Source organism: Argiope bruennichi, chromosome 11, assembly GCF_947563725.1.
Source record: "Argiope bruennichi chromosome 11, qqArgBrue1.1, whole genome shotgun sequence".
Lineage (NCBI taxonomy): Eukaryota > Metazoa > Arthropoda > Arachnida > Araneae > Araneidae > Argiope > Argiope bruennichi.
In genome coordinates, this window is record NC_079161.1 from 44,502,486 (window position 1) to 44,522,873 (window position 20,388).

General features: G+C 27.7%; 1 protein-coding gene across 1 annotated transcript in view; it reads right to left on the bottom strand.

Moving 5' to 3' along the window:
• Positions 1 to 5,853: 5,853 nt before the first annotated feature.
• LOC129956546 (cell adhesion molecule Dscam2-like) overlaps positions 5,854 to 20,388 on the bottom strand; it is a 241,489-nt gene continuing 226,954 nt past the window's right edge. The window contains exons 4-5 of the mRNA XM_056068473.1: positions 15,958 to 16,107; positions 5,854 to 5,927 (exon numbers count right to left, since the gene is read on the bottom strand). Of these exons, the coding sequence (XP_055924448.1) occupies positions 5,854 to 5,927; positions 15,958 to 16,107 (224 nt within the window). The remainder of the gene's footprint in view (positions 5,928 to 15,957; positions 16,108 to 20,388) is intronic.

Here is a 20,388-nt window from a genome sequence, read left to right on the forward strand (position 1 = left end):
TTTAATGTAATAATAAGGAACGATGAAATAAGAGTTATTTTCTACTGTTTGTAGGAAAATTTTAAAAAAGCTACAAAATGTAATCTGAAATAAGAAAATGGAAATCATAACTAAGAACATAGTGATATGAAATTTAAACTTTTAGGAAGATTCGAAGTTCCTGATAAGATATAATTAAAAAATATCAAATCTATAACAAGATTACACATTATTTAAATTATTTTATTATAGTCTAGCTTCTATAAATGATAAATAGTTACTATAAATAATAAACATAATTTAAATTGTTCATGTTCAATGAAATTTCAAAACAAATATTTTCTTTTATTCAATATATCTATATGAATTCATCACGTAGATTATACATGAAAATAATATTCATTATTAGTTATTGTTTTCTTATATTTCAGTGAAAGAATGCGAAAACTTCAGAAACGACACGAATAAAAATCGTTTGCACAAGAAATATTTTGATCTGGAAGAGAATTCCAGTAAAACTCATCTGAAAAAATAGAACTGTTTTACTTATTTATAACAAGAGAAAATCGAATCTTTCAGTTACTTCTCGGATCAATAAAACAATACCAATTGAATTGAATGAAACAGGAAGAATGAATTCTGAAAATAAAATAAAACCTGTGAGCAAAAATATTTGACTGAATTTCTCAGCCAATAAAACGCTTACATCTTTTAATTCAATGAAAAAATATAAAATATAATAATAAAATTATATTAAAGTAAATATTTGTTTCAGAGTTTACTACGAATGTCAAATTAAAATGCCGAAACTTATAATTCAGGGCTTTTTATTTGCGAAATATCTTTTCTTTTATTAATAGTATTATTAATCAAAATTCGAACTAATTATTTCACACCAATTATAATTGGTATCTACTGAGCTTTAAATCCGCTTGCAAAAGAATAAATTTACTTCATGAAATAATTTATAATTTTAATAAAAGTAGAACATTTACGAAAGATAAAAACTTTATCTACTAACTTGCTAAAAAAGTGAAACCAGCAAGGAAAATATATTAGCATATTTCAGTTGTGATTTGATATATAATTATAAATGAAATTAAAGACTTCAGAAAATAGCGCAACAACATTGATATCGGAATTTTACTAGTACTGAAACAAAATTATCTTTTTTGTTAATGTTCCATATTTGAAAAACAATGCTTATGAAATCATATATTAGTTTTTAAATATTTTGGACCTTATAACATTCTTTTTTTTATTTCTGAAAGAATTAAGTTTTTCCTAAAAAAATTAAAAATTGATTTTCTAAAATTCCGTTTTATTTATTTCTATTATAATTAAATGCTTATTTATTCTCTTCAGTATTTTTTGTTCCATACAACATTGTTAATTTTTTTTGTAAGTTATTCATTGAATGCATTTTCTTAAGACGGTAATTAGAAATTAAAATGTGTCCAAGAATAAATTAAACAATTATTGTTTATAAAATGGTACATAAATAGGTAATGTGAAAATAAATTTTTAAAGTTAGAACACCAAATAATTTTTCTATTAAGAAAAAATATAAAATTATTTAATGAAAACGGCACGAAGAAAAAAAGAATGAAAGAATTAACGTTCATTATGTTTGGAAACAATACTTGAAAATAAATTAAAAATAAACCACAAGATTTATGGAAGGCTTCTTTGTCAACTTTCAATTTCTAATATCGTCACGACTCAAAATCATTCTCCGAAGATTTGTAATAATAGGAGAACCTTGTCTCTAAACTTTTAACTATCAAAATGCCTTAAGCGTATCTGAATCCAATTCTTCCAAAAACAGTCTGATGAGCAACTCTCAATGTGCTAAAGTTAATGTCATAGTCATTAAAGTTGAAGTTTAATGAGTATTGTTCCATACACTTGTTATATCGGCAAAAGAATTTCGAATACTTTGAATCTCATGCAAACTAACACAGCGGCATATACCCTTTATCATTTAAAATATGAACCAATTTGTTTTTCTGCTGACATCGAAACGGTAGATTTAGAGAAATGTGCATACAAAATTCAATGGTTGGTAGTAAATATTTTTATGGACATTGCGGTACTTTATTATCTCCATTAAGAATAAAAACGAATGTGTGCGTTGGTTCTGAGTAGGCCAGACCTTTTAATTTGAAGCTACATAATTTGCTACAAATATATTTTGGAAGGCGCGAAAGTTTTACAAATTTTATCTAATTAGAAATAAAGAATCAGTTTTAGGCTTTCCTGCTTCAGTTCAATTCTATTAATGCCCCGTGTTTAACGCAACACTAATGCTACCTTGAACTGTGGTCAGATGAAGGGGACGATACCTCAGATCGCACCCCCTCTTCAAACATTAACACCATATCAGCGGTGAGAAGTTCGGTCCCGACGAATTTAGCGTGATCTCGACTGACCTACATGATGGTTCTGTGTTTCAATCGGGTTTCGAACTTGAAACTCTCCGGTTCAGAAGCCGAGACATTATCACTGGGCCTCTGTCGCCCCATGTTTTTTCGTAATAACTTCCGAAAATAAAATTGCACACAACTATTTTTACTCCCTTTTCTAATAATAAAAGGCTTTTTACTTATATCAATTGAATAGTTGTACAAAGGTTTCCTGATTTTCGACAATAGCCAGTAGACATCATTTTTTTATTATTGTTTATCTCCCAATAATAGATTGTTGCCATAAAATTCAAAACCTTTTCATTGTGTGATCAAATATGTGATCTTGAGGTTCCATTGTTTAAAATTAAGGAAAAAAGGATTTTATTTAATATCTGTGTTGCTTACGAGACAAATAAAAGCGTGGTGTTATGATGCCACAAAATTTAGAAGACAGAAGAACCACACATTCATGATTTAATAGCGCTATGATCTCATGATATTGGTATGTATAAGAAAAGTACATGTTCACAATAAACAAAAAAAAATGTATAAGGCAATTAAAACCATTCTGGTTTAAAGTATAACAATTTAACGGAATCATGAAAAAGGTGACCATTAGGCTTGATTGTGGTACGAATTATTTTTGGGAATGAATTAACCTCATTCACTTAATGGAGTTTTAAGAAACTCAAAAATACCATGCTGTTTGAGATTTACTTTAACTCCTAAAATTCCTCATGTGCCGAAGTCAAAAGGATATAGATTTTGTGAAAAAGGTGGCATGACTTTTTCTTAGTAATTTGTATAACTGATACGTGAACACATTTGGATACAATATATAGCAATAAGTTGTTAATAAATACAATATGTAATGTTATGTCCTACTTGTTAAATTCCCTACTGATTTTCATTCTTTTATAGATTAATTTTAGAAAGAAAATGCCACTGTTTGAAAACAGCAGCCTACACTGTAACTCCATTTTTATTCTGAATGCTGTTAAAAGTGCGAATGTCTTCAGGTCCTCTAAGTTTGATGAATATGCGAGATGAGTTTGGGCATTATCACATGTTTCATTGCGAAAGAGTTTTTCCTAGGAAAATATTACCATTCAACATTTTTAGAAAGTAGCCAGTTCTACAATTGCTGATATTTCCTTTTATCTTTGGAATAGTTTTGTGGCAAACAAACTTTAAACATTTCTTTTACAATTGAAAAAAATACATAAGTTTGTATTTATGATAATTATATGCTCCTATATCTCACATTGTATTTGTATATTCACATTGTATCTCACATTGCATTTTATTCGTAGAATCTTGTGAATTTTTTTTGCATTTTTTTCTGTAAAAATTTTTTGATGCCCCATTTGTACGAATTAAGCACCAATGACGTCTATATTTATAGTTGCTAATATCCAATAATCACTTTATGTTTCTATAAATATATGTGGTATGAAAACAAAGTTGCTTTAACTGATAAATTGTAGCCAGTTCTACAATTGCTGATATTTCTTTTTATCTTCTGAATAGTTTTGTGGCAAACAAACTTTAAACATTTCTTTTACAATTGAAACAAATACATAAGTTTGTATTTATGATAATTATATGCTCCTATATCTCACATTGTATTTGTATATTCACATTGTATCTCACATTGCATTTTATTCGTAGAATCTTGTGAATTTTTTTTGCATTTTTTTCTGTAAAAATTTTTTGATGCCCCATTTGTACGAATTAAGCACGAATGACGTCAATATTTATAGTTGCTAATATCCAATAATCACTTTATGTTTCTATAAATATATGTGGTATGAAAACAAAGTTGCTTTAACTGATAAATTGTAGCCAGTTCTACAATTGCTGATATTTCTTTTTATCTTCTGAATAGTTTTGTGGCAAACAAACTTTAAACATTTCTTTTACAATTGAAACAAATACATAAGTTTGTATTTATGATAATTATATGCTCCTATATCTCACATTGTATTTGTATATTCACATTGTATCTCACATTGCATTTTATTCGTAGAATCTTGTGAATTTTTTTTGCATTTTTTTCTGTAAAAAATTTTTGATGCCCCATTTATACGAATTAAGCACGAATGACGTCAATATTTATAGTTGCTAATATCCAATAATCACTTTATGTTTCTATAAATATATGTGGTATGAAAACAAAGTTGCTTTAACTGATAAATTGTTTAGAAAAACCAATATGAAAAAGTTTGTTTAATATTTTTTTTAGTTCGTTTTCCAGTTTTAGAATAATTATTATTTTTTTTTTCTTTCTGCAAAATAATTCTTTGCCTTTCTATAAAACTACCAACAGCAAAAATAGAAAAAAAAATTAAAAATTTTGGATGTTTAGTATTTAGTAGTCACCTGTATAAGAATTTAATATGGTCCAAATTGCTTATTTCATTAGCATACTGCTAAAAGTAATAATGACGAAAGAAGCAAAGTAAATTATGCTTACCAACAAATGCGCATTATAATGAATTCATTATAAAACATCGTTTTCGTAAGTGCTTACCAACAAATGCGTATTAAATATTATATATTTTCAATACATTTCGGTTCTAGGATAGCATTTTAAAACGACAAAATTACAGTAATTCGCTTTTATTTTTTCTGGATTTAAAACATTTAGAAATATTGACTACCGGTGTAAAAGATTAACTAAGCAAAACCAATTTATACAATCAAATAAAGGATGTCCCAAAATGAATGCAAGTTTTGAATTTGCCACCATTCGTGCAGTTAAGTGTTGAAATTCCTATTAAAAATAATTTGACAGCTTATAGTTTAGGATTAAAAAAGTGTCGGTTACGCGTTACATCAATTTGTTTTCATTGTTGAATTTGAAAAATAATGAAAGTTTGACATCTACATTTCAAAAATTTGAAAATTGGCCCACCGAGATAGTATGATTTAACCCTTAACTGGGGAAGGGTATGGTATCTCAGATAGCTAAAGATGGATTTCGGTCACCCCTATTCTAGTTTTAACTCAAGCGAATGGATTCACTCTGTAGCTTCTTGTTTCGCAACCTTCACTACACGTGTAATTTTTCAATCAGTTTCAGCGGATGTTTTAAAAAAATATTTCAGCTATATCTTTGCGCTACGTCTCTGAGACCGCACCTTAACTTTCACTGTTCCAACATTACGAAAAACTTTGCAGATAGCTCTAAAACCTGGTCCTTGAATTATCATTCAACAAACTGATTCTCTTATGAAGCAGAGCTCCAGAGATTTTTAAATGATGCAGAAAGAGATTTTAGTGATGAGGATAATTGTAATTATATTGCTTTTATAGTTGAAATATTGCATTCGGCTAATTGTGATATGTACGTTAAAATACAATTAATTTTTCTAGTGGGAATGCATTTTGAAAAATTTCTAAAATATATTAATATACCAAGAGAAAGATCTACAGAATTTACAGGCTGATTTTTATACTGATACTAAACCTGTATGCTTAAAATGCTCTCGAAAACCGTGCTACGAATGTTCAGAAGTTTCTGCCCAGAAATGATGCCTATAAAAAAAGTGTCACTTTTACTCATTGACATTTTAACAAATTTCTCATACAATTGTTGAATTTTTCATTATATATTTTTCTATATACCTTTATATACTCGAAAAATAAATATGATTTAGAAAGTAAAAAGTAACATGTTTTTTTCAAGAATATTATTTGTTGTAACATGTCATTTGAGAAGAAAAATACAATTACTTTTTTCAATGATAATATATTTTGATAGATTTCAAAATGATATTTATATATCAAGAAAAATATCTTCGGGATATATTGGCTGATTTTCATACTAATACTTTCATTATAATATTTAATTTGAGTGTAAAGAAAATGCAGTCTCATAGACCATACCTCCTAAAATTTTTCATACAATTGTTGAATTTTTCATTATATATTTTTCTATATACCTTTATATACTTGAAAAATAAATATGATTTAGAAAATAAAAAGTAATATGTTTTTTCAAGAATAGTATTTGTTGTAACAAGTAATTTGAGAAGAAAATGTATTCTCAAACGCAGTTACGCTTTTCAATGATGATGCATTTTGACAGATTTCTAAAACATAGTTTGTTTTAAACAAACAAACAAGAAAAATATGTGCAGAATATACTGGCTGAATTTCATACTACTTTCTTTAGAAAATTTAATTTGAATGTAAAGAAAATGTGGTCTCATAGGCCTCACCTCTCCATTTAAGTATATATATATATATATATATATATATATATATATATATATATATATATATATATATATATATATATATTTAATTGATTCAAATTTTGCGTTTAGACATCATTCTCTTATATAACGCTCCATTTTTACTAACCCTAAACTATCAGCTGTCAAATGGCCTTTTTAAAAGTGTTGCCAACACTTTACTGCATAAATTATGGCCAATTCAAATCTCACTTTAATTTTGGGATACCCTTTATTTACTTCCGCTTCTATCCGTCATATATACACCTCAGAATATTATAATTTAATGCACTCTGTTTAATAAAGCGCTTTTAGTGGATTAATCGACTTAACTTTTAATTAAATTCATATTAATAACCTCAAAACAGTTTTAGCTCACCGCCAAAGAGCTTTATTGGTACTATTTTTAGTGGAATTAGACTAAATATTCATTTAAGTGGCAATTCAGCGATTGCATGGGATTCAGAAATTGACTGAAATAAATTTTGGGTCAATTCATTTGGTGAGTATTGAAAATTCGTTGACAAATATGTGTGATGCATCTTTAATTATTAATACTCATATTTATTTCATGAATCTGGAATTTTTATTTCTAGAATGTAAGCTGAATTTCTCATTTTCTCATATTTACATTATAGAAAGATAATTATATATAATTTATAAAAGATCTAATCTTTCTTTTTGGAAACATGTGTGAAAACGATAATTCAAAAATAAAATGAGAAAAAAATAAAATGATTAAAAAATTAAAATGAAATATACGATCACAAATTTCAAGTTATCAGGTGAGAGCATTATTATTTTTAAGTTATTATTTGTCTTAATTTATTTAAGTCATTAACTAGTTTAAACCAGTTTGAAACAATTACGAGACTTCTCTGTCGGTCTCTATCCCTCTCTCTGTATATATATATATATATATATATATATATATATATATATATATATATATATATATATATATATATATATATATATATATATATATATATATATAATGATAATTCTTTAAAACTTTCATTTTTAATTTTTCTAACTGACAAACAAAGTTTTAGAGCTCGACCGATTTTGAGATGAAATAACAGCTATGTTGTCATAGTTCTACGTCAACCTTTTAAAAATGCCTCTGCTGTCAAAGAAGCATATATAATAATAAAGCAATACTAATAAAAGCCGGTCAACCTTTTAAAAGCTCATCAGCTTTCGAAGAAACATACACAATAATAATAATAATAATGCAATACTGGTAAAAGCTGGTAAAAAAAATATATTCGATTAAAAGATGACGATGAGAATTGCCATTTATGTCTTATTCGTTGCCTACGTGATTTCGAGCTTCAATATTCCTTGTCTACGTGATTTCGAGCTTCAATATTCATTGCCTACGTAATTTCGAGCTTCAAACCCCCCCCCCTAACCAAAACAACACCATGTTTTCATATGATAATAAGACGAATATAATTCTTTATGTATTTATTAGATAAAAATTGTATATTGTTATCACATTTAAAGAAAATTATCAATGAAAATCTTATTAATTTATGCTCAGTTAAAGATGATATCTCAACAGTTAGACAAATGAATTTTAGATAGTAATTTTATTATTAAAGCGATTGATTTATATATCGAAATTTGGATCAAATTGACCAAATATTAGAGTATCAAAATACTTTTACCCTCTACTATAAAATTAAATATAATATTTCATATAATGTAAGCATGGCATAATATCTTGGGGTAACATTTTACTCTGATATAAAAGTGGCAGTGATACAATTTTTATAATTTAAGCGTCCTTCAATTTCATTGTATTTTATTCATATTAATTATCTCAAATCAATAATATTATGCTTTTATAAAATTACTGTTATGTCACTTTTCAATTCTATTATTAATTTGAAGCTGAAAAATATTTTCTTTTATGATTATGCTCTCTTATTTTGGTATTTTCTTCGTGCTTTAGAAAATAGAATGGCAAAAAAAGCTTACAGTATATTTATTTTCTCAGCAAGTTACAGAGTAGATTCGCCAATAATACCGGAAAAAATTATTTTAACCCTTTATGGGGCATAATTCCAGGGCATTGACAAATGAATTTTTTTAGAGTTATATTATGAAAAACTGATGATGTAAATATTAAAACATCATAAGTTCGTTGATTTGCCATTTAATTTATGAAGTAAGTGGTGGTAAATATACTTACCAGAGATCGTTCAGGGAAAACTGGAAGTGGTAAGCATACTTACCTATGAGATTTAAATATCATCGAATGCCCATTAGTAAGTACACTTTCTGCTCAATTTTAGGAAATAAAAAAACACCTTATACAGTTTTTTTAAGTTAGAAATCATGGGATTCAAATTCAGTAATGTCTTACAGTAAAGTTCAACGCTTATTTTGCATTTATTAGGTTGACCTGGCGGATTGCTTTATTACATAAAAATAAAACTGTTCAAATTTGATGCAATTTTATAAATAACATTTTAACCATGTTTAAAAAATAAACTGAAATGACGTAAACTACAGTATTCAAATAATCAGCACGTCAAAAAATCTTAAAATCATTAACAGGAAGATTCCAAATTTCAAGAAATTCCAACTGCATCAACAGTTCTTGTTCAGTTTTAAAAACGAATGTTAAATTTAAATTTAATAAATTCAATAACAAATAATGAGAATTAAATATAAGAATATTTTAGACATAAGGAACACAACAGAGTGGTGTTTCATGACTGAAAATGTTTCCGGCTGTTAAAATTAAATATTTAAATGTCGCTACAAAAATTCTCGCACATTAAACGAGCAGCGGTCAGCATAGTTACTACTTTTGAATTCAAATGATATTTAACTATAGATTTAATGTATTTCAGAGGTACAAAAGTTGCTCAAACGAATGTTAAGCATATGATTATCCTATTTATCATTTCAAAATACTTTTTTCAGCCGTCATAGAAATATTTTACAGATGGTAAGAATATACACCAAAGAACTACAAAGGGTTAATATCAGTTTCATTTGTAACAATTCGATTTTGATCATGCCATATTAAAATAGGGAAAAGAAAACTCAGAGCAGATTAAAAAATCGCGTGATTATAAAAAATATTTATTTTTAAAAAAGGCTAAGAAAAAAGGCCTTTTCCTTAAAAGGCTAAGAAAAAATAACTGCTTTGTCTTTTCATCAAACACAAAAAATCGAGCTTAATTATTACTCTTATGCTTTTAGTTTAATAAAAAAAACTTTTCCTTAAAAAAGAAAATATAAATGTATCAAAATCTTTATAGAAAATACTGTTTACTTCCTTCGAAACATATCAAAAGAAATTAAGTAACTCAATTAATAAGTACGGAATATTTGATTAATATTTAATTGGACATAAATAATCACTCGTCAATGTGTATCATTTTGTCACGCTTCGCTTTCATCTCAATAATTAGATCTTATTTTAATTAAATTTATATTAATTTCGTCAAGGAAAATGAAAGAAGATAATAATTAATCGTTTCAGCTAAGAATTCATTGGAATTAGAGTATATTATGAAATGATTCAGCATTTGTAAATCAAGTTAAAAATGCAAAGCTACGAGTGGAAAAATTAATTTATTTAATTGTTGATTGAAATGCAATGGTAAATTAATATGCCAAAGGTCCTTTTGATTTAAGCTAAGTAAACTGTTAAATGGACGATCTTTGTAATTATTCATTACTCTTAACAGCGTTAAATTAAATTGAATTGACGTTATCACATTTTTATACCAATTTTTAGAAATTTTGCATTTTAATTTTTCATTCAGTTTTATTGCACTTTATTTGTTTCCACTTTCTTTCAATGAAGTCGAATAAGTGAATTTTCAGTCATTTCCTAATGTGTAAAAATTTGGAAATTTTCGAATTATTTCTAAAATTTATAATTAGCTAATATTAGATTTAATTAAATTTTGATTTTTAAATTTAGCGTTACAAGATGCGGGGTATAAAAAGTAACAAATGTGAAGAGAAAAAATAATTTTTAAAATCTCTATTTATCAATTAAAATTTTTAAAACTAAGTATTATCAGTTTTTTTTAAAAAAAAAGATAATTTTGAAAATTGATTTTAATTCTAATTTATTTCTAAGCAATATATTTCAGAAATATTTATTATATTTTGAAGTGATTTAAAGAATATTTCTGAATAGATCTTAATTGAGAATAGAGAGAATGAAACTCTCTCTATTTCTCTCTCTCTCTCTCTCACACACACACACGCACACACACACACACACACACACACACACACACACACACACACACACACACACACACACACACACACACAGATATACTCATACGCACAAATATTCGTTCGACTATTTTTTTATATCCTTTAACAAAACTAAATATAACGTGATAATTCTGAACATGTGTCCGATTTTACAAGAATTGAATGATTCTTCGAAATAAATCAATGAGCCCAAACTACAACATTTATATGGAAATCTTTTTAAATCAAAAAGGAAGTTCCATCGAAAAAGAAAAGATTACGGAGATGGCAGAGTCCAGAATCTATTCATAAATATGACATGACGAATCGAATAACAACTGAAATAAAAGTATTTATAGCAAAAGACAGCAAATATCGTTGAAAAGAAAATTTTATTTTTCACTTAAAGCAGGGACAGAAAAGAATCATTAAATGCAGAAAAAAATCTAGAATAGAACACCTCTCGAAGTTTTTACGGGTTATTATAAAGAAACTTACCAATGTAGGAGAAGCGGAAAATAATAACTGAAACCTAAAGAGTTTTCTTTATTTCCTGAAAGAGAAACACTTCAGATATCAAAAGAAACATGGACTTTAAATTTATAAAGAAAGAGAAAAGTTATACTAAGGAAGTTTCCTTTGACTGGAAAAAAAAATTCTTTGCTAATCAGTGAGTTATATTTATATAAATATGATAAAGCAAAGTAAGGTCTTTTTTTTTCTCTAAATGCACCAAATTATGCAAAGAAAGGGGAAAAAATGAAAGATAATCTTTTCAAGACATAAAACAATTTTATCTCCTATGGTTAAAATAATTATTCGTAATTAGTAGATTTATAAATTAATGAATAATTCTCATTAAAATAAATTAGTGAATGAATCTCCCCTAATCAGTTGTGGTGAAAGCTTATAAGCCTGTTAACAGCTACGCTGCGCGAGCAATTGCTTTGTGTAGTGGCCATGTTCCTGGACTGCTAACAACAAGGTCTCAGGTTCTATCCTCGCTCATCGCAATCTCCTACATCGGCGACTTCGGACGATGAACCTTTAACCTTCGTACAGCTGTTGTGGCGCCATCTACCCGAAACTCACTTGACTCACTTGACAAAGCAACAATAACAACTTACCCACACACACTCGTAATAACGCTTGGCGCTACTCAAATGGGTAGAGGCGCATTAGAATCTACAGCAAATACATCACCACACAACAGCCATATCTGTCGTCTCACCTCCGACTCACTGGAGGGAGAGTCTGTGGTGAAAGCTTATGAGCCAGTTAACAGCAACGCTGCACAAGCAATTGCTTTTGTATTGTAGTCATGTTACTGGAATGCTAACCACAAGGTCCTAGTTTTTATCCTCGCGCATCACAATCTGTTACACAATTAATTACAACAATTTTGACACCAATATAAACTGTATACTTATCAGCAATACCTATATGCTGACATTACTTTACTTAAAACAGTGAAAGTGAACTCCCCATAATATTCTTGCATGCTCCCTAATAATTTTACTTGTGTAACTTTAACCGTATTCCATTGACAAACATCAATATATAAAGAATGCTGACATGCTTGTTCTTATTACTTATTATAGAGCAATGTAAACAAATCACTACAAGGTTTCAGATTGCTTGATTGAACGTTTTTTTAGTTGCCTTAAAAATGCTTCGCTAATTAAAGAAGTTTCAAGGTATTAGAAATATTCTCATTACGGTACACCAAATCTCTGTTCATTCAGAGGAAATAAGGTGCAAAAAAAAAAAAAAATCCATTAAAAGTTAATACAGCTTGAAAATAGGCTTAACTATTACCAGATGAGTAGTCGCTATGACTTGCTTACGGAAATTTATGACAATATCTTCTCAACCTATTATGTAAGAAAAATGATTTTTGCGTTATTTAAAACTCAATATTTACCTTTTTAATGATACCATTTTCATTACTACGCACAACTTTCTTTATTCTTAACAAATATTTAAAATGTAATAAATATTTTGTAACGATCAAGTTAAGTAGAAGTTGAATTTTACTGGCTAGTACTGTTTGGAAACACAAGGCTTTGCCAGTGCTTCTTTATGAATGTAATTTAAATTTAGCCATCAGATTATTCACTTTCATGATTTTGCCAATGTTAAAACTGAATTTTTAAAAAAATGCTTTGTTTGGCCATTAATTCTGAAGAAAAATGTTCATTTCCATTTTTATTTTGTAGAAGATATACTTTTTTAAGTTGCACGAGTTTTAATTTTTTGAGTTATTCAATTCAATCAATGTTTTTCATTTTTTTCATGTCATATCAAACAATAAAGTGATTTAAAAAAAACATATGCATTCCATATTAATATTTAACATCTTAAAAAGTTAATAATCAAGGCAAACAAATGGCTAATTGCCATTGCCAATGGCGAATAGTTTGTATGTATAAAACTCTAACATAACTGGCACATAAATCATTCTTATTAGCTTTTATCGAATGTCACGAGTCAAATTGTACTCAATCTATTCGTCAAATTTCCGACTGTTTCATTGAATGTTTTGACATCTGTATTTAATTTAACGCTTCGAAAAGATCTGCAAAATATTATTAGAAATATTCCTTAGAGAGTTCATTGTGTCATTAAAAAGTCTGCTCAGTCAATGAAAAGAAGATACATAAGAAATCAAGAAATTTTAATCGAAAGCAAAAAATAGTCTAAATCGTAGCAGATGAGTAATCGCTATGATTTGTGAACAGAAATTGATATCCATATGTTTCAAGACAATTATTTTCCAAAATTTATCTTTTTATTAAGACTTAAAAATTTCATTTCTAATAATATCAATTCCATTTCTTATAATTCTACCCTTCTCCTAAATTACGATAATATTTTCCCATTTAATTTGATACATCATTTGTAACAATGTTTTTCCTTTTTTATGATGGGAATACAAATTCATATGTCAAAATATTCAATCTCATGTTTTTTCCAATCATTGCCATTCGCCGTGGGATTTTCATTTACACTTTCATTTGGTAATATGTGCATTTTTGAATTTCGGATGAAATAATTCGTTCGAATTCATGTTTTTTAAGTCTTTTCAAATTACAAATTGAAATTTTTTTTTAAATAAAGGCTTTGCATAATAATAATAATTTAACAGTGTAAAACTTTGTTAATTGTGCTAACAAATTGATCACCAAAAGCGGCTAGAAGTTAAGAAAGATTTTATTAAAACATTTTTTTTTGGCGATTTAGGGTAAATAATTGGAAGAGAAAACCTTGTTTTTCATATAAATTTGAAAAAGAAAACTTCATCCAAAACTAATTTATGTTACTATAAATTAATTGACGAATAAGGGATGACGAATCAATATCTATATATATTTATCATTCTTGTTCTAAATTAAAGAAAAAAATTCAATAATAACCTCAAAAAAATAGAAAAGTCAGAATGCCAGATGCAGAAGTTTCAATTTTAGTTTTTAAAAGTATACGACAAAATTGTGGAATCTGTAAAAAAATTATCAGAATTCAATGCATTGCATAAGATATGGAAAATGAAATACATTAGAATTGAAATTTTTTTATAGTCTTCAATTAGGCATCCCATTTTTTCTACAATCATTTGGAAAAATACTATTGGCAAATACGTAAGAACTATTATCAAACCAACAGAAGCTATTAAATAAAAAAATATATTCCATTTTAAAACTCAGCCTTCGCGATCGTTTGGGGTTTTATATATTTATATTTTTGCAACATTTAATCCCTGCATGAGCAATATATCGTATTTTTTCATGCAGAAATAAGATGTAATGCATAGATTATGAATAAATTATAAACTATAGATGCCTTTAAAAATGTCTCAAAATTCAATGCATTACATAAGATTTCAATACATTACATCGTATTTTTTCTGAGACAATTAGAAACACTACTACTGGCAAATAAGTAAGAAAAATTATGAAAACCAACAGACCATATTAAACAAATAAATCACGTATTTTAAAATCCAGGATTCGCGATGCTCTGAGGGTTTTATATATTTGTATTTTTACAACATTTATTCTTTATATGAGGTATGGCTTATGTATGAATAAATTATGTACTGTAGAAACCTTAAAAAATTTCTCAAACTTGAATACATTACATCGTATTTTTTTCTACGATCATTAGAAACAATAATACAGGCAAATACGTAAGAAAAATTATCAAATTCAACAGAAAGTATTAAATAAAAAATTCCATTGTATTTTAAGATCCAGCCTTCGCGATGTTTTGAGGTCTTATATATTTATATATTGCAACATTTTATCAGTGTATGAGGGATAGATTATGTAAAAATAAGTTTCGCACTATAGAAACCTTAAAAAAATTTCTCAAAATTCAACACATTATATGAGATTTCAATACAATACGTATTTTTTCTAGGAATTAGAAACATTACTTCTGGCAAATACGCAAGAAAAATTATTAAAACCAGCAGAAGGTATTAAATAAAAAAATTACATTGTATTTTAAAATTCAGCCTCCGCGATGCTTTGAAATCTTATATATTTATATTTTTGAAGCATTTAATCTTCGTATGCAAGATAGAATACCGTAAACTCACACACAGACAATTCTTCTCTATTAGTACAGATTCTTCTACTTTACAGCTTTCTTTATTTAGATGTATTGTATTCGAATTTAATGTATATTTTATTCTTCCCTAGCAGGGCACGTTTTGCGTATATTTGTTCTTCGGAATTTTATTATTTTAAATTATTTTAAAATGCCATTTAAACTTATTTATAAAATAATGTGACATATCATAAATTTAAGGAAGTCTTTTTACAGTATGGATTTTTGTGACAACAGCCATTTGTAAAAATACGAAACGCATTTCCCAGTTGTACACAGAAATCGCAACCCGTATTTACTTAACATCCACAACAGTGTAACATGTTTATTTTTCAAAAACTCGACACAAAAATAATAACCAAAATTCAAAAGATTTTCTTTACAATTTTCTCTCATGAGAGAAGAAACCCTTTCAATATTGACGGAAGCACACACTAATGGTTTATAAAGAAATAAAAATGCAAAATCTTCTTTACCTGTGACGACAATTTTGCCGGCGCTGACACTCATAACCATTTCCCCTGTCAGCCGGTGGCGGGTCTGGCAGTGAAATGTCCTCTGAGAATCTTTTTCCAGAACACCATGAATCAGCAGTTCGCCAGAATTCAGAACGGTGTATGAGCTTCCTGTCAAGAAATCAGAAATAAGGAATGAATTTAACATTTGCTGTCTGAGTTTTGACTTTAGGGAATCTTCTGCAGAATATTGAATTTGCTGTAGCAAAACAAAGAATAGAGAATCTTGTCTGATATATTAAACACTGTGTTTATTTCTTAAAAGGATTTCATTTTAGACTTATGTGTACTTAATACACCAGACATGTTATTAATCGTTGCAGCATATAATGTGCATTTTATTTTGCCTTTCTTGCCAAAGGGAATCATAGTGTCATGGATTTAAAAGAATGTTAAGATCATACTTTAATGCTTGTCTGACTTTATTTGATTGTCAAGAAGTAATATGGCGGTGTAAATGTCTCGGATTCAGGTATAGTCAGCTTTCTTAATGTTATATCTTATTGCGAAATATCTACTTTCTAGAAAATATAGAGCATAAAAAAAAAGATACACAATTTATGAAATCTCAAATGCGATTAATTCTTTCTTCACGTAATTTCCTTTTGTTCTAATGTCTAATTATTATTATTAAATGGGGATTCATAGTGCTATGAATTAAAAAAAATTGTTAAAAAGCATATCATTTTAATGATTGTCTGGTTTTATTTTATTGTCGTAAAGAAATATGACAGGGCAAAAATCTCACATTCAGATTTAGGGAGCTTTATCATTGTTATACCATACTGCTAAATATCTACTTTATTGAAAATAAGAAGCATGAAGAAAAAAAAATACACAATTCATGAAATCTCAATTGCGATTAATTTTTCTTTCACGTAATTTTGTTTGTTCTAAAGTCTAATTCATATTATTAAATGAGGATTCATAATGCCGTGAATTGAAAAAAAAATGTTAAAAAACATATCCTTTTAATGATTGTTGGAAAGAAATATTGCAGTTCAAGATTCTCAGATTCAGGTTTAAGGAACCTTATCATTGTTATAACATACTGCTAAATATCTACTTTCTTGAAGATAAGAAGCAAGAAAAAAAAACATACACTATTGATGAAATCTCAAATGCGATGTATTTTACTTTCATGTAATTTTATTTTGTTCTAATGTCTGTAAATAAAACATTGGGCATTTTAAGAAAGAATCTAGAGTATAGGCGTAAACGAAAATGAAAATGGGTTTTTAATTTACATCGTGTGCCGAAGCAGTCCACGATTAATCTTTAAAAGTCTTTGTCAATTTTGACAGTGTGATATGGTTTTTTATAATCTTCATTATTTGTCCTAAAGATCGTATTTACATTAATAATTTTTAATTCTAATTATTTAATTTTAGGATCAAGATGATAATTTGCCTTTACTGTCTCAGTGAAATGAAAATCTTTTTGTTATGGAACAGACAGTACTGAAATGGCCATGATCACCTTTAACGACGATCATAAGAACATAATCCATAAAAGAACTGTGATTATAGATTAAAAAAAGTCTAACTTCCCTTGTCGAATTGATTAAGTTTTGAGCTGAAAGATAATTACCACTCTGTCTGGAAACAAATGACTCTTTTATTCGTGCCCAATATTATTAGAGCAAAAATAGAAACGTAACACCTTCTGTTTACAAAAGGTTCCGCCTATTCTACAAAATTTCAAGGGTGCCATTTTTGATAATTTTCTTACGTATGTCTTAGAGAGATGGATATTGATGGCCACGATAATATTATGAGTTTCTGCATCTATACTTGATCAGCAATCAGCTACTTGATCAGCTATTAGCTAACACTACAAAATATCCTTCACCACAGGAGATGCAAACTTTAGTTGTTAAGAAGATTTAGGTTTAAAGATTTATCAAGGAATGGACGAGACCGCTCGAACAGTGGCATGATTTTAAGGACAATTGACTGTTTCCGAGAATAGTGCTTTCAAGAATTATGGGCTTGGAAATGAACTGGGTAAACCACTATTCATTTCGCCTTCATTAGTGCTTGCCATTTTAAAATTATTTTATGATTTGCCCTTATAAAATTTCAAGAATACTTTTAGTTAACAGACAAGCGAATGCCATTTGCATGATATTGAAACTCCACTCGATATTTCAGAATATGTTGAGAATAGACACTAATTATATATGTGCACGTCTTAAAACTTCTTTGAATTTATATGTCTTCACATTCAAAACACATGGTAGATATAGATAAGAACTCACCGAATTTAACTGGAATCCTACTACAACTTGACTATGGAAGGTAGATACTATGACCTTTAAATCTTATTAACAAAGGATAAAGGAAGAATCAATGAAAACTGCTATGTGATATTACAAACAAGTTGTGTTCACGGCTCCTCCAATACTATTGTCAAGCTGCTAAATTGATGGCAAACTGTGGAAAGGAATTCAATATTTAGATATTGGAAGTATAAACAAAGAATGCTGTCATTGCGGAACTTTGAGTTTTGAATCAGATAGGACATAGGCAGATCGAAAAATGCGTGTTCTTATCATGGAAAGACGAGCATTGAAGCTATTATCATCGAACGAATGGCTAGTGTAAACTGGCTAATTGGAACTGATGAACTGATGAGCAGCTCGTACATTATCGAACAAAATCGGGGTATATATATATATATATATATATATATATATATATATATATAAAAGTATTAGAATCAAGTTAATAGGAAAAAAAACCAAATAAAAATTAAACCAAAAAAATTATTAAAAAATATTAAAAAAGAATCCGGCCTGAAGACTTTTTCAAGGGTCACCCTCAGGCAGGGATTCAAATAAAGGGATTTTTTCTGTGAGGACATACAGACATTAAGTCTAATAATGATTCCTCGTGACCCGAAAATCCCCCGAAATTATGCTCAAGAGATATACCATTTTAACAGAAAGGAAATACAAAATAACAAATTAGAAAAAAAACCACAAAGTAAAAATACAATAAAAACAATAACAATAAAAACAAAAACAGCATTAAAATTAAAATTAAAATTAAAAACGAAAAGGCCAAGACATACCATCCAACAGTGAACGAAACTTTAAACAATCGATTGTGATTTCCTGTTTTTGAAAGTTAACGGTAAATTATGTAAACAGAGGTAGGCACCCAGCGCCATCTATTGAGTGATCCAATATGCAAGTAAATTTCTATTTTTATTTAAGCCAAAAGATTAATCCCAAACCATACCTTGTTTAATTAAAAAATTGACATTACAGTAATTTCTAGGAAAATCATTTTTAATTAAATTTTTAAGGAGGATATTTGATGCTTCAATATAAGAATTTTTATTATTGCAAACCCTTTTGATCCTGTTAACTTGTGAGAAAATAAGATTTTTGAAAATTTTAGAGTTTAGATTGGAATGGTAGTTACATAGTTTGTTAAAAACAGATTGTTACTGTAACAAGGAAAAATATAAAGATTTTATAGATATTGATAAAGGTCATATTATTACAGGTAATTTAAAAATTATTGAATCCAACTCTTTAAGAGATTTGATGGGAAGAGGAACAAAATTTAGATTAAGAGAAAAAATAAACCATAACAAAATTTTGATTTCTATTGGTAATGATTTGGATGTTTTTATTGCCAAATTATCTAGAAAATACCACTGGCCTGCGGAAGGTTTCGGGGAATGGAAAGTGAGAATTTTAAAGGAAATTAAAATAAAATTGAATACTGATTTTGACAGATCTAAAGAACGTGGGATTTATTTTAGTAAAACATTAAAAAATGAAATAAAAAATTTAAAAGAAAAATTTGTTATTACAGTAATAGATAAATCAGCAAATAATTTCTGTTTAATTTGTAAATATTATTATAAAGAACTTTTAATTAATGAATATAACTCTAATGCAACTTATATGTTAAAGAACACCGGGAAAAAGGAATTAGATAAAAGAATGCTAGCTTTCGCAAAAAAAACCAAAACTAAGACTTGCTCTCTTAACTATCCTTATTTATTCCCAACAGTTAAATTTCATAAAAATCCATTAAAATTCAGATTCGTAACCTGTAGCACTGGTAGTTATAATTACTATACGGGTAAACATTTCTTTAAATACTTAAAAATTATCCTGGACAAAATAAAGAATGAAGACAACTTTATTATTTCTAGTAACAAAGAAGTATTGGATTTTCTTAAAGATAACAACATTAATAAACTTAATACTTTTGATTTCGAAAATTTATACACTAATCTACCTCATGAAAAATTAATAAAGGTCTGCACTTTTATATATGACGAATATTTAAATGAAAATATCATTCCTAAAAATAACTGGCTTGAGTTATGTAATTTTAATATTACTGAAAATTACGTTTTTAATGGTAT